The 17,030-nt window shown below is 37.9% G+C and overlaps 1 protein-coding gene across 1 annotated transcript in view; it reads right to left on the bottom strand.

The window, feature by feature from the left end:
• mphosph6 (M-phase phosphoprotein 6) overlaps positions 1-16,622 on the bottom strand; it is a 41,654-nt gene extending 25,032 nt beyond the window's left edge. The window contains exons 1-2 of the mRNA XM_039763494.1: positions 16,422-16,622; positions 3,739-3,851 (exon numbers count right to left, since the gene is read on the bottom strand). Coding sequence (XP_039619428.1) covers positions 3,739-3,851; positions 16,422-16,472 — 164 coding nt within the window. The 5' untranslated portion in view covers positions 16,473-16,622. The remainder of the gene's footprint in view (positions 1-3,738; positions 3,852-16,421) is intronic.
• Positions 16,623-17,030: the final 408 nt, after the last annotated feature.

The raw sequence follows: 17,030 nt of genomic DNA on the forward strand, positions 1-17,030 counted from the left end.
ACAGTTCACGTCAGAGCACAAACCAAGCATGAAGTCAAAGGAATTGTCTGTAGACCTCCGAGACAGGATTGTCTCGAGGCACAAATCTGGGGAAGGTTACAGAAAAATTTCTGCAGCTTTGAAGGTCCCAATGAGGACAGTGGCCTCCATCATCCGTAACTGGAACAAGTTCGAAACCACCAGGACTCTTCCTAGAGCTGGCCACCCATCTAAGCTGAGCGACTGGGGGTGAAGGGCCTTAGTCAGGGAGGTGACTAAGAACCCGATTGTCACTCTGTCAGAGCTCCAGAGAGAGGAGTACCTTCCAGAAGGACAACCATCTCTGCAGCAATCCACCAATCAGGCCTTTATGGTAGAGTGGCCAGATGGAAGCCACTCCTTAGTAAAAGGCACATGGCAGTCCACCTGGAGTTTTCCAAAAGGCACCTGAAGGACTCTCAGACCATGAGAAACAAAATTTTCTGGTCTGATGAGACAAAGATTGAACCGCTCATCACCAGGCCAATACCATCCCTACAGTGAAGCATGGTGGTGGCAGCATCATGCTGTGGGGATGTTTTTCAGCAACAGGAACTGGGATACTGGTCAGGATAAAGAGAAAGATGACTGCAGCAATGTACAGAGACATCTTGGATGAAAACCTGCTCCAGAGTGCAGACTGGGGCGACGGTTCATCTTTTAGCAGGGTAACGACCCTAAGCACACAGCCAAGATGCCAAAGGAGTGGCTTCAGGGCAACTCTGTGAATGTCCTTGAGTGGCCCAGCCAGAGCCCAGACCTGAATCCGACTGAACATCTCTGGAGAGATCTTAAAATGGCTGTGCACTGACGCTTCCCATCCAACCTGATGGAGCTTGAGAGGTGCTGCAAAGAGGAATGGGCGAAACTGGCCAAGGATAGGTGTGCCAAGCTTGTGGCATCATATTCAAACAGACTTGAGGCTGTAATGGCTGCCAAAGGTGCATCAACAAAGTATTGAGCAAAGGCTGTGAATACTTATGTACATGTGATTTCTCAGTTTTTTTATTTTTAATAAATTTGCAAAAACCTCAAGTAAACCTTTTTCATGTTGTCATTATGGGGTGTTGTGTGTAGAATTCTGAGGAAAAAAATGAATTTAATCCATTTTAGAATAAGGCTGTAACATAACAAAATGTGGAAAAAGTGATGCGCTGTGAATACTTTCCGGATGCACTGTAGGTAATTCACTGTTGAGAAATGACACAAAAACACTGATATGCAAACAGGAGAAAATTAATGAGGAGGGATACTTTACTGTATATGTTGTTTCAGTTGCCTGAACCAGAACCGCAATTCAAGTGGCAACTATTTTCGTTTAAGGATGAGAGGAAGGAGGTTTAATCCCAAATGACTTTAAAAGCTGCAGAAATTAATCTTCAGAAGTTCCAGGAAAGGCAAATTTTTATTAAATAATATGCTAATATATAGTTCTTAACGTACTGCAAATATAAAACATGCTAAAAAAATTCTCTTAAAACAAATTTAGGGTCACAAGAGCTAGACCCTTTTGTGTTTGTGCTTGGTTTCAAGACAAGAAACAGCCATGGAATGCAGTAAAATTTCACTGAAGAATACTTTTGCATTATTAATAGATTTACTTAGTAACCCATTTGATTCTGTTCCCTACAAACAGAACACGAGGTTGCTTATTAAAAAAAAACAGATACAGTATATGGTAAATGAAGAGGAGTTCTCAGCAGAACGTATTTTCCACTGCAGACGATAACTGAGCAAAAACTGATGAAAACACTTACACCTGAGCAGGTCAACTAGTTCCTATTCCTCAACTTGAAGAAGTAGCAAAATTGCACATATCCAGCAGTCATGTAAATGCATTAAGTTACTGTAGCATGAGTGGTTTTTATTCTTTAAATGTTTTAAACTTAATTTATTAAACTCTTTGAGGGCTGAATACTTTTTCCAAAAATGTTTTCTGAAAAGCACACAAAGCAATGGCTTAATACATAAATCAACAAAAAAAAATCTTTTGCTGTGTGCTGTGGCCACCTGTTTGCCTTCTATTGCACCTCGAGCCGCTCACTTTGTCAGTCTTCCCAGGTGAACAGTGCCATAGGGACAACAGCTACACAAACGTGCTCAGAATCATGATCAGCTGATGCAGGTACCTCACATTTGTTTTCGATTGCTTGCATCAAAATTAGAGTCTGACAAGTCAGAGTCCAATTAAATGATAATATGCAAAACGTTGATACCATTTTTGCCATTGTCTGCTCTATGCTTCTCACGTGAGTGCAGGGAATCTCAGTCATACTAATAAAGCCAACTGTCCTTCTAGCAAATTGAATCAAACTAAAACACATTGGAGGGTTCAGTCGCCGTTTACAGTTGATTACCACCCTCAACCCCTCCACTTGACAAAAGTCGACATCTGCCCCAAAAGAGTTAAAACTATTTTCCAAATTAAACAGCTACATTTTATTTTTGAATGTACATGTTAACTTTGTTTAGTTGACCTTGCATATGCTGTAAATCATACTGCTTAGCATAATGTTGACAATAATAGTTTTAAGTAGGCAATTTAAAATAGAATATTCAAAATAAGTGGCTGCGTGTTTTCTCTAGATAGACAGATTGCTGTAATTTTATTGGAATTCAGTTTGATGTAAGTAGCAAAAAACTGCATGGTGCTTTTATTACCAAACATTAGTATAGTAAATACTACAATCTGTTTAATATTTTATACTGAATGTTCAGTATCACAATACATTGAATGGTGAGGAATCCCACAATATCCAGTCATATCCAGGACACAGGAAAATTGAAGGAAATAATGATGATCCTCACAGGTGGCGCAGTGGTAGTGCTGCTGCTTTGCAGTAAGGAGATTGTGGGTTCTCTTCTAGAGTCCTCGCTGTGTGGAGAGCTTTTTGTGTAGTGAGAAAAGCACTATACAAATATAAAGAATTATTATTATTAAAATGTGCTATCCTTGTGCATAATGACAGATGGTCAAACTATGTATGCATGTATTTTGTTTTTTTGTTACCATATATACAAATAGTATTCTAAACCTTCCTCAGGACCCAAGAAAGATTTTTTTTACACACTGCTCCTAAGCTGTCTCTCCCAATAGTTATCACTGCAGAGATGTATTGTTGGAATTTTATGACCCATCCAACCTTCAACCCAGTGAATTCACCTTGGATGAGCCCGAAGGGCTACAAACTCAAGAACAGACAAAACAACTTACAGGGCTGTCTCATTTTTCTGTTGCATCTAATTGAGACTCTTGTTCTGGTAATCTACTGCCTTGGCAGCTGTTTATCATGGAGGTAAATCAGCATCTAAAGTCAAGTTAAGTTCTATTTAACTCAGTTGTTTCAATATTGCCTATATAAGTGGCGCAAAGGGGATTTAGGGTACATATTCAGGATGGGGGTAGCCGGAAATGGGTTTGTGGAAGGATTATGCAATTAAAGGAAACTGTGTGAGGATAACAAAAACTGTTTTCAGTGTGTGTGTGTGTGTGTTCACTTTATCAAAATTAAGTAACTACTGGAATGAAGGATAAATAAACAGTGCTTTTTCACTATAACAATGGATGGAAGTTTATCTGTTACACATACTGATCAACAATAAACAGTTCTGTCACATGTCAGGAATACGAGAGAAAGACTGTGGCTAAGTTATAAATTGCACTGAAAAAGTAAGCAGTTACTTTTAACAGAATGTTGGAAGATTATAGTTCAGTCATACTCTTTCTCTTTAAGTTCAGGTAAATCCAGGAACCAGTGTTCATCACTGATTATTCTCTTCTCCTCCTCTTCTAACTGCTTCTTTGTTTCTGCATCCAGACCACGCTGCATAAACTAAACAAACAAAAAAAAAATCAGTGTGTCATAAACAATTTAACATGTGTCCTTTCTGAAAACATTTAAAATACATAAGTGTTTTCAGTTAAAAAACTGCATTTAAGAAAACTGAAAAGTACTCTCAGAGTTCTATTCACCTCACACACACAGAGCAGAAATTTAAAAAAGGGGCAAGGTGTAAAATCCAACAAGTTTTTGAACCAGTACAAGCAATTTGTCAGGCACAGTGAGAATTTTGAAGCTATGTTATGCAAAAGTCGCCCTCTGACATGAGGCACAGAACTAGTCTGTGCAGCAAGCAAGGTTATTTAGGTTAAAAAAAAAAAAAAAAAAAAAAATATATATATATATATATATATATATATATATATATATATATATATATATATATTTTATGTCTATGCTGCTTTCACCTGTAATGTTTTTCACTTCTGTTTAGTGTTATGAACTTTTTGCCTTTGCATTTGCATTTTAGTTCTAACTACCTCAATTGTTTTTTTTAAGAGAGCTATTATACAGTAGAATAGGATTACAAATTAACAAAAAAAAAAGTTTTGAATATTCAAATTAAAAATAAGTAAATAATCAGCAGTGCTTGAAATTAGGTGCAGGACTGTGGTTAGCTCTCACAAATTAAGTAATTCATACAAAAAGTAACTTTTGATATATCAATTTCCAGCACATATTTTATTTGTTAACAATGTTTCTTGTTTGTGGCAAGAATATTCAAATTTTTATTTTTTAATTACTATTTTTATACGCAGTATAATAGTGCCCAGTTTCTTACATATCAATTAATATATTTTTCATTGTTTGCATTTTGTTAAGCTCACATCCATATGAAGTTAGCCACCTGTTGCACTTGCTCTTGAATGAGGAATGGACCTGCCCTGCTTAATGAAAACTTTCAAGAAAATCAACAGTAGAAATACACACAGCTGAGGCTGCCACCTAACTTGCAGGGTGCCTTGAAAAAATAAAAATCAATCTTTATTTTTTCTTATAGTCTTTTAATGGTTCATGGTATTCTCAAAGACAATGTGTTATGTTCATTGGCAAACTAACAATAGTTGTAGTCATTATCAAACCTGCTTACTCCAATTCAGAGCAGCAGGGACCAAGAGCTGATCCCGGCAGCACTGGGCAAAATTTAGGAAAAGGGCATGGACGTGATACCAGTTTATCACAGGGATCATGCATACACATACAGTTACACTGGGGCCATTTAATCTAACCTGCACTGCTTTCAGAATGTAGGAGGATAATGGGAGTATTCTGAAGAACAGCAAAATGAGGTGCTGGATTTTAACCTAGCATGCAGGGACCTGTAAAGGTGGGGCTAATCATTGTGCACTACAGTGCCATCCATGCTACTAATATGTTGATCATATTTCAACTAAATATCTCAAATATCTTAACTACATTTACACTTCACAGTCTTATGACTCCTCAAATGTCTTAAAGATCCAAATAATTATACTCGGACAAGAAAAAAGTATTATATAGATGAAAAAAATTTAAACATGCATGTTTTTCTTAGCATATTATATATTACATTATGTAGATTATTTTGCATTACTTTATAGACACAATTTTTCCAAGCAAAATCAAACAATTGTTTACCATATATCTTCTAGTAGTGGCCGGCTTCTTATTGACGCCCAACGCCGGGTTTGAAGAGATGTCGCGACAAATAGACACCAGTCTCCTTTAAGCACCGGTCTGTAGTAAACGCCGATCTCCAATGACCCACCGCCTTTTCTGTACGCTAATCCTCTTATCGTACCACCTGGGCTACCGCCCTCCTGCAGTGAATCATACGGTAAGTACCTTTTCGTGTCAAAAATGTTTTGTCGTCAGATGCTATCGAGGAAGAGAGAAAGTCAAAACGAAATTTCTTTGTGTACATTTTGCCCTTTCATCTCCACGTCAATCATAACCCCACAGGGAGGGCAGAGGTGGGTGGAAGGGGCGGGAGGAATATGAAAATGCCATCTTCAACACGTTAATCCTCTCCTTTGACCAGGGAAGAAGGGGCTGTATTGTGGCCGGACAGACAGTACATGATCACGTGAAAAACTCTGCACCCTCTTCCTCGGTGACCTGTTAACTTTTACCTCCACTGACACTTTTGCCTTCGGAAGGATCGTGTGGGTGTCTGTTTGTGTCACTGTGTTCTTGTGGGCCCGTGTTTGTAGTGTGAGCGATGGGAAGGAAACGGTCATTTGATTTATCATTCAAACTCTGTGTGGTAACATACGCAAAAGAACATTCAGGCGAAGAAGCTGCACGACATTTTGGGGTGGATCCAAAACGTATCCGTGAATGGTGCAAGCAGATGACTGATATTGAGAAAATGGCGGCAGAAAAAGATGCCAGAAGTAAATGATTCCCTGGTGAAGGAGCTAAGAAAGTTAGAGAAGAATTAGATGAACTGGTGTTAACATTTATTGAACAAAGACTGAAAGGTGCGCATGTCTCCAGGAAAACAGTCCGCACGAAAGCGAAGAGGATTTTTGATACGGAGATTGATGATGCTTCAAAAGGAAAAGAAACGTTCACAGCCAGTGCTGGCTGGCTTGACAAATTTATGAAACGCCATCATTTATCGCTCCGTCGGAAGACATCGCTGGCGCAGAAGGATCCAGAACAAGTTATTGACAAGCTTGTTTCTTTTGTGATGTGGGTTGCCAATCAGCGAACTGCAGACGGAGTTAAGGACGGAGAAATCATTGGAATGGATGAGAAATCTGCTTGGTTCGACATGCCTGTTTCTACAACAGTCGAACCAACTGGCAATAGGAGTGTTACATTAAAAACGTCTGGTCACGAGAAATCTCATTTCACTGTCACATTGGTAGCGAAAGCAGATGGAACAAAATTGAAGCCATTTATTGTATTTCGGGGCGCAAAGCGAGAAGTGGCAAGACTACAGGATGTCCAAGAAACTGTGGTAGTGACCTTAACAAACGGATGGATGAATCAGGAATTAACACTAATGTGGTTGCAGAAAGTTTGCAGTGTTTTCTGTTTCCGGAACAGACTTCTTGTCTGGGACGCTTACCGCTGTCACATCAGTGAGGAAACGAAACAAGAACTGAAGAAATATAAAATGTCAACGGCAGTTATCCCTGGTGGTTGCACCAAGTACGTCCAACCTGCTGATGTTGTTTGGAACAAGCCCCTCAAAGACAAGCTTCGAGAGTTGTATGATAATTGGATGGCAGGGGAAGAAGACAAGGGGTTTACAGCTGGCGGAAATTTGAAAGCGTCGGCACTATGTTTGTTAGTAACGTGGATAATATCAGCTTGGCAAGAAATCACCCCAGAAATGATAAGAAAATCCTTTAAGGATTGTGGAATCATCAATGCATATGATGGATCTGAGGACGATCTTATCCACTGCTTTAAGGAGGGTCAGACATTACATGCTGGGAGTGCGAAACTGATTACTGCACGACAACAAGCAATGGGAATACCTGTATTGCCATCACAAGAAGAGGAAGATGAAGAAGAACTCACAAATAACGAAGCAATCATTACCAATTCAGGCGACGAGTAGATGGCAAGTACTGTACTTTATTGTATCTTATCCAATATCATGTCGTAATGTATACGTATATGCGTGAGTTCGGAGCTTATTGCATTTTCTTACATTCCACAGGGGACTTGTCGGGCTGATGAGCACTTTCATGCGAAATCCTGAAATGTTCATCTGGTGTTGTTTCCTACATTTTGTGGCCATAAATACAGTACCATACCGTATTTTACTGCCAAATGAACCCCGTTAACCCATCACCATTCCGTCTGCGGGGCAAATAATAGCCGGTCTCCAACAACCGCCAGACCGTCCGAATAATTTTTTGAATAAACGACGGGGCTACTATTGGAAGATATACGGTACTTAAAGTTACAACAGTAGAAATAACAATTTTTTTGAAAGACTGGATGATAACTTTATCCACTCAAAAATTTATATACTACTGAAAACATCAGAAATAATAACATTATGACATTTAAAAAATGCCTATGAATATCAAAGTGCTTTTAAACCATGGTGTTTTGACACCCATAACCCCTGGTACTTGCGAAACTGTCTAACCCATATTCTTAACCCCATCCCCCTTCCGGACTGATAATCGCCTTGGCATTCAACAAGGACAGAGCCTCAAAGACACTAAAGATTGGGTCACAACAAAAAAACAGTTTAAGAAACCAATGTCTTAACCAATTGACAATTAACAATAAGATGCAAAATGACAAAGAAATCAGTAATTCCTCTGCTATGGCTATGAACTTTTACTGTGGCAACAGGTTTTCTCCCCAACCACCTTCTGCTTTTAATTGGAATACTACCCTTCTTAAGTGAGCTTTTATTTCCCAGTTTCTATTTTTTAGTGCCAATTCTCATATTATAAAAATGGTTTTACAAAATGTTTATTTAATTGTATGTTATGTATACTCACTGAGCATATTCTTAGGAACACTATACAAATATTGGGTAGGGACAGCTTTTGATATCAAAATAGCCTTAAATCTTTGTGACCTTGTATTCCACAAGATGTTGGGAGCATTTCTTTGAGACTCTGGTCTATGATGACACAAATGCATCACATAATTTTTGCACATTTGCCAGCTGCGCATTCGTGATGCGAATTTCCTGTTCCACCACATCCTACTGGAGTTGTTTTATAATTAAAATCTGGTGACTGGCAAAAACATTGAAGAAAACTGAACTCATTGTTAGGTCCATTAATTTGGATTGAGACAAATTTTCCTTTATGACATGGTACATTATCATGCTGTAGGTAGCCATTAGAAGTTGATCGAGTCACAGAGTGTCGGAGAAACTCGAAATCTCAAGTTCATAAAGGTGTACAGTGCCCGAAATTAAAAAAAGAAGTTGTCATATATGAAAGTCACCATGAAAAGGTGAGTCGCAGCCGCCTATCTGAGTGTCACATGAAAGTTTATTAGGGTACAGAGAAAAAACAATAAGCACACAGTGCAGAAAAAAAGCACAAAATGTCAACTTTAATCTCTAAATTTCCACTTTAATCACATAGTTTATTTTGTCATTAAAGTAGAACATCACAAACTTTATCTTAAAATCATTTAATTTACTAGTTTCCCAAATACCATCGTATCTAAAGTAGCACATTAAATGCTTTGTTTTGTATTTGATCTTCTATGTGCTCTAGGTGTGTGAATCACTACATGCTTCTTAAACAGGCTTTCTCTTCCTCCGACAGGACACAGAATCCATTACATTCGTTATATTACAGCTCTCTGAATAATTAAAATACTAAGATGTATACTTGATATCATTTTCATGATGATAGGAGTTAAAGCATGTAATTAAACATGTGAACACGGTGGTGCAGTGATAGTGATGAGCTGGCGCCCCATCCAGAGATTGATCCGGCCTCACGCAAGATGCTTGCTGCGCTATGCGTGACCTTCAATGAAATAATTTATTGCAGCAGTACTGTCACTTTCAAATGTACTATCCTCCAATTCCTGTCCTTCCTTTTCTTTCTCCAAGTAACCAATCGCCACACAATCAGCTCTGTAATAGACGTTAAGCTATCTGTTAGCTTACAACGCAGATTCTTCAAAACTTTTAAGGAACACTGAAATATCTTTGTAGTACATGTTTAATTATTCCATCCAGCAATCTTTCCCTTGTTGCGCCAGCCCCAGTAAGAATACAGAGCGAGGCATGAACAATCCGTGAACAGAGCGCCAGCTCCTTGCTAGCGCTGCGACACTGTGTCCTCACATGTTTAATTATTAACAATATAGATTATTTAAATGAAGTTAAAATTTTATTTGTATAATATAATAAACCTATTTTGCTGTATTTCATCTTAAAAATGATGTAATCATACATAAATACGTGCTTTACAAAGTTGCTCAGGTTGTGCAATATTATAACTGTATAGCACGTTTACAATGAGGTAATTGTACTTATAAGGACCAATGAGCACTTGATGGACTGCTTGAATGCTGTTTCTGAACTGCAAGGAAAGGCTCTGAAGTGTTTGCCGTATGAGAGCAGTTCAACAGACAGCATGGCTGAGGCAGCGTGTGCTTGATGCTGTATACCTATAATCTCTTTCAAATCTTCTGCTGTAGAACTGTGATTCTCCACTCAGATACAGTGATATAAATACTCTGAGTGGTGCAGTGCGAGTAATATAGAAAAAGATGATCCACTGTGGCAACCCCTAATGGAAACAGCTGAAAAAAGAAGACGAAGGTGCAGTGAGAGTAACAACGCTAAAGCAGCTATGGTTTTTAGAACAGTTTGACCATTCTGTGGACCATTATATTGTTACTAATAAACAGTATGCAGCTAATTTCCGTGTAGTTATAAAGCTGCATCAGAGATGTGGATCTAAAAAAGAAAGGGAAACCACACTGGAACAGTAGCACTACTTTGACGCTGGGTGTTGCCAGTTTGCAAAACCAAGCTGAGAACTTGCGTACGCCAGGGTTGGAGCTACCATAAAAATGTGTGTGGCTTTACGCCAAGTTTAGGTTTTATACATCGTGATTTTAATATGGAAATGTTCATACGCAACATTTTTGTGCGTACACACAATTTATACATGATGCCCCTGGTGTCCTTGAGCCAGGCCTTTAAAGTAGTTTCTTTACTTCCGACCTTGCCTTTTAATGCTAAGGGGTCAAGATTATTTCTAATACACTCACTATTTTCATTATTATTAACAACTAAGATTTCAGCTTTGTCCTTTTTTTAGCTTGTGGAAATTACTGCTCATTGATTGCAAAATACAAAACGGACACTGGATCTTAGAGCTCACAGTGTCTTGGTCATCAGGTGCTACAGAGAAATAAAGCTGCACGTTGTCTACATAGTTTTGGTAGTTCATCTTGTGTACTGAAATAATGTCCTAATGGGAGCATACAGATTGAAAATAACAGTGGATCCAGAATAGATCCTTGTGGTACTCTGTATACAATATAATGGATCCCTGAACTACAATCATCTTAACGAACAAAGAACCTGTTAAACAAAACAAACCAATTTAAGACAGTGTCTGAGAGAGCTTCCCATTGGCTAAGATGATTTATAAGAATATTGTGGTCTATGGTGTCAAATGCTGCACTCAGGTCTAGTAGAACAAGAACAGATATGAGGCCTCTGTCACCATTAAATCGAAAGTCATTTGCTGCTTTAACCAACGTAGTTTCTGTACTATTATTTGTTCGAAAACAACTGCTCCCTGCTTTACAAGCATAAATAAAACATAATACAGTAATCCCTCGTTATATCGTGCTTCGACTTTTGCGGCTTCACTCTATCGCGGATTTTATATGTAAGCATATCTAAATATATAACGCAGATTTTTTGCTGCTTCGCGGGTTTCTGCGGACAATGAATCTTTTCACTTCTGGTACATGCTTCCTCAGTTGGTTTGCCCAGTTTATTTCATACAAGGGACGCTATGGGCGAATGGCTGAGAAGCTACCCAATCAGAGCACACAGTTAAGTTCCTGTGTGCTGATTGGCTCAGCGACGGAGCGCCGAATTCGATTCTGTTGCATTAACCAGGAAGTCTCGTCTTGCTAATTCAGCATCAACCTGTTTCACTGTGTAAAAAGTTATCTTTTGTGCTCTTTTGTGTTTATCTTTGTGCATAGTCAAGCCCTTCGTTATTGTTCCAAAACGATCTGCTCCTGCTACTGCTTCAGGGGCTGTGCCCAAGCGCCAATGGAAGATGCTAACAATTGCCTAAAAGGTAAAAGTTTTGGATATGTTGAAGGAAGGGAACAGCTACACCGCTGCAGGACACCATTACGGCATCAATGAGTCCACGATTCTTTTTATTTAAAAACGGATATAAGGATATAAGATCTACAGCCACAGTGTCCTTTAACTAGGGCACAAAACGAGTTGTAAGTGGATGTAATAAGGCGGTAGTCCAGATGGAATCTGCTTTAGGGATTTGGATTGAAGACTGCCGGAAGAAGAACAACGGCGGTGCTACACCACCTGAAGAGGCTCCTTTAGAAGAGCTGTAGCGCTCTCCTTTGTTGCGCAGTAAAATTAAACTCATTGTTATTGGACAAGTCGTTGTGTCATTGTTGGTGAGTAACCATAATTAATTTTCTACGTACAGTACTTATTACATGTACATAGTTTAGTGTCACTGTGCACACATTTTACTGTATACAATTTTTATAGCATTGTATGTATTTATTGCTGGTGGCCTGTCTGTCGTAATGGCTGTAACATATGTGATATTGGAGACGCACAATATCTTTAAAATAATATTTAGGTTTTACTGTATATAAACAGTGTTTACATACATAATTTCAATGAATCTTACCTAATATCTAAGAGAATACAAAGGGTTTATGCTGTAACTGTGCGGGAAATATTTATAATAGTGTGGGAGAGTTTATAGGGGCTTAAAATATATAAAAATAACCATATGAACATATGGTTTATACTTCACGGATTTTCACCTTTCCCGGGGGGTTCTGGGACGCAACCACCGTGATCGAGGAGGGATTACTGTATTAGTAGATTTCTTAATTCAATGCAGGATTACAGTGGTACCAAATCATACCCAAGCAGACTGAACATAAAACAGGAAGCAGCCCTAGACAGGGTTGTCAGTCCACCACAGGATTTAAACTCAGGCTGCAGTTGTACTAACCAACCGGTTCCACAATAATTAATAAGAAATCTTATAGCAGGGCAAACCAGTCCCTTCTTTCTTTTGTCAGGTCTGACATGAATATGTTAATCATAAAATATCTATACAAATAAATGCATGTATTAATTTACATCTGTGTTTAGCAGATTTTTTTTTATTCAGCATTGGGGTTTTACTGTAAATGCCAATAAGGACTATGCTCTGTTGGGCCCTTGAGCAAGGCCCTTAACCTGCAATTGCTGAGCGCTTTGAGTAGTGAGAAAAAAGCTATATAAATGCAAAGAATTTATTTAATTTACGTACTGTTGTAAGAAATGCTGTTTTATTTAAACACTAGCGAATGGGAGCCCGATCAAATTGGGCTACAAAATCTACGTTTGTGAAATCCATACTTTCTCTGAAGAGTTATTTGTTTTTTTAAGTCCTTGAAATGATTTTGTTATCATGGCACTGATTTGTGCTTAAAATAGACCTTTTTTGGCCGATGTAATGAAGAGCTTCCTGTTTAAATGGGGCTGCGAGACATGAACTCGGCTCTTCGGCGCACCTCATTTGATTTTTTCTGGCAAACAAATTTTCAAAACAAACCTTATTTTACGACTCTAATCAGAGTCAGAGTAATAATTATGTTGGCGTGGTCATTTTAGATCTGAGATCAGCTAAAATTGAAACAGTGAGCGTTGTTAATACCCAGCTGTCATTACTCAGTTTGCCAATAGATGTCAGAAGGATGGATGCCAAAACTGAACTGCCCAAAGATAGATTTCAACGTACCAAGCAAATGGCGATACGTTCTAAATTGCTTACGGTTCCGGAGCTGTCAAAGGGTTTAAGTCAGTCGACGATGTTAGTCCTGGAAAGTACGCCCCACCAAACCAACGTTCCATAAACCAACCGAACTTACTGTTATCTGCTCGACCAACACCAACTTATTATACTCAGCCGTCCAGCGGCGTCACTAAAGCATTCGAACATTCTTAGCCAATCATGCAATACTGCACCCGCATTTGCCACATTATGTTCTACAAAGGCAGAGTCATATTGCATGGTTCTAACTTGTATTGAGTCGAACACCATACATACAGTGTATTGGCACGAACACCATACATTAGGATAGTATCAAATTATATATAAGGATACAGTACAATACCTTAAAATGTGCCGAGCAATCAGCATATAAATTGATATGACCTATATATAAATAAATTAATAATAAATTGAAACATGCACTTTAAACGTATGTGTCATGTTGACTGAATAACTGAGTCACGTGGTACTTAGTGCCATAAATATAATAACCCAGTTCAATATTAGATATTACCTTATGCAGTGTTAAAATCATATTATATAATCAGAATATACCATGTGCTTCTAATTTAAGTGAGATCTTAATATCCAGTTAGTTGCTTTTCCTTTTGCACTTGCTGAAAAAAAGCTAATCTTAATTCAAAGTTGTCATTCAGACTTCTGACTACAAGACATGATATTAGTGATACGCAATCATTAAATGCTCAGTGTTGGCCATGATACTGGTAGAGATCTACATCAACACAAAACACAATGAACCTGATCACTTCCAATTACTATTTTATCCACAAACAGTTCCAAGTAATTAAATGATACTATCTCCTGTCTGATCACTTAATGAACTGTTACTGCTGCTCATTTAAAAAAAATGCAAACAGCAAAATTCAAATGTGTTTTACCAGCAATGATGGCTAGCAAAGATGATACTTAATAGTACTTGTTAAATACCAGCCTGCCCCATTGTGGTGTATTCATACCTGATTCTTTGCACTGATAAACTGAGATTCTTGTTAGAATTATGTATGAATTCAACACTAAGTTTGACAAATCAAATCATAGCCCACCTTACTGACCTTGTTTATCATGCTAAAATAGCAACCACTTAACAGAAAAACATATTTTAATTAAATCATTTTGATGCTACAAACAGTGTTTACAAATGTTAAGATACAACATAATACTTAAGTTCTGAAATGAGCAACCATAATTTTGGGCAGTTATGAGCTTGGTACTACATTAAAAAAGGTTATGTGTTATGAATTAACATCCATTGCTGAGGTTTCTGTGTAAGGTGTCTCAGTTCAAAAAGCTTTCACTGCGCCACGACAATTTACCCAAAGCATCATGATGCTCCAACATTGATGGACTAAAAGCCAGAAGCCTGCATGACCATCATTATCAAGTCCTTCCGTGAGAACCCTAAATACAAAGAGGACTGTTTCATTTATGTGAGGTAGAATGCCTAGAGGGGACTCGGCAGTCTCATGGTCTGGAATCCCTGCAGATTTTATTTTTTTCTCCAGCACTCAGGAGTTTTTTTTTGTTTGTTTTTTCTGTCCTTCCTGACAATCGGACCTTACTCTTATTCTCTGTTGACTTATTTTAAATTTCTTACTATGTGTTTTATTTTTCTGTTCTTCATTATGTAAAGCACTTTGAGCTACATTTTTTGTATGAAAATGTGCTATATAAATAAATGTTGTTGTTCTACAAATGCAATTATGCTGTAATGCAATTAAAATGACCTCTTAATTAATTTTACTGTTGCTATACCTAACAAACTAGTTCAGTAGGTATTTCTGAGTTTTTCTTATAAATGTACAGAAAATATTCATAATACTTTTTTCATTCTGTTGAGAATTTTTAATACAGAAATATCATAATTGTAATCTTACTGAGAATATGTAAGTAGCTAAAAATACAGATATCTGATTTTTGAAATACCAATATACAGTAAGTGGGAAATAGTTAAGTTTTCTGAAGTAAGAGCTACTGCTATCCTAGCATTGTTAAACCTTTCACCAATATCAATTTGACACCCATACTCACATTGTAACAACACATAATTCAAATAAAGGTTCAAGATGGACCAGAATTTACACCAAGCAGTACATGGGGCAAAGATGGAACCAGCATTCATAAGGTGTTAATCTACTGAGTTTGGTTTAATTAAGAAAAAAAAAAAAACCTGTTAGCCACATCAATTCATTCATTACTGAACCTGATTAGTTCAGCTCGGTATCACAAGGGCAAGGCTCTGTTTCAGCAACTATGCACAAGGCAGAGTGCAAACCGGAGCATTGTAGCAGTCTATTCAATTTACCGTTATTCATTTCGAATCGAGTTCTCGGAGGTATTATTCAATGATTTTCACAGTAAACACTTTCTAGAAACTCAGCATATCGATAATATCCGTTAGAATTTATAACTACAGAATCTACAGCAATTTACCACACACCAGTAATTTCCCGGCTGTCAATTTATTCACAGCTTACAGTCCAAAGGGATGCAGGTTTGGCAAGCTGGAAATGCTAAATTGCCCCCGATGTGGATGTTTGTGTGTTTGCTCAAACTGTGATGGACTGGCGCCCTCTCCGGGTATTGTTCCTGCTTGGGCCTGATGCTTGCTAGGATAGGCTGCAGACTACCCGCAATCCTGTCATGGATAACCGGGTTAATCAAATGGGTGGATTGACGATTAATCAACCATCATCTTAAATGACATATCAAGTTATACTGTGTAATGCTGTATGTTTTTCCAATCCAATACCCATTATTCAAACGTGGCTTTCCGATTTCCAATGCGTCTTTATGTTCCTTGAGGTAAATGCCATACTTGCTTTTTACAATGTGAACTGTTTAACTCAAACTAAGCGAGCGTACCCAAACCAAAAACGTACGCTGACAGTCTTCATTCAACTAAAAAAAAACACTTCAGAATATGATCCATTCATGTAACATTTTGATATAGCGTGACACACAATTAACTTCTCCGTAGTATATTTTTTCTTGCCAACTCACAGAAACACAGCCGACAGCATGGATGACATATATTAAAAACAAGTACCTTCATCCGTAAGAGATTTTTAGAAAGCTTTATTGCACCGTCGTTTGCCATCTTCTTTAACTTCAGAAAAAATAATATTCCTAAAATAAATGATCTACCACGAGCAACTTCACGCTGCAGCTGTTTACCAGGCCGTGAACAGCCACGCTGGATTACAAGCAACGATTATCAGGCATTAGCGAACAACCACCGAGCGATCGAACTACAGTACGGGAACAGAGCAATCAATTGACGAAATGCTGAAGCGTTCGGAATAGAATTTATGGAGGAATATTTCGGACAAAATGAAATAAATAAATAAATGCGTAAATAAATAAAAGTACTGTGAAATGTGAGCATAAATAAATAAATGTGTCATGAAACGAGAGCCTTAATAAAAAAAATATGTCATGAAATGAGAGCATAAATAAATAAATAAATTTGTCACGAAATATGTTTTTCGTTGCTTATTTATTTATTTATTTCATTTTGTCCGTGACATTCCTGCAAACCGTCATGAAATACGGCTTGAAATAAAACTGTCACTTTCTCTCGTCAAAGTTGAGAGGGTGGGCTCTAACACGCCCTATAGTTACTGATTGGTGAATCGATAGCACAACAATTAATTAG

This window comes from Polypterus senegalus, chromosome 9 (assembly GCF_016835505.1).
Source record: "Polypterus senegalus isolate Bchr_013 chromosome 9, ASM1683550v1, whole genome shotgun sequence".
Taxonomy (NCBI): domain Eukaryota; kingdom Metazoa; phylum Chordata; class Cladistia; order Polypteriformes; family Polypteridae; genus Polypterus; species Polypterus senegalus.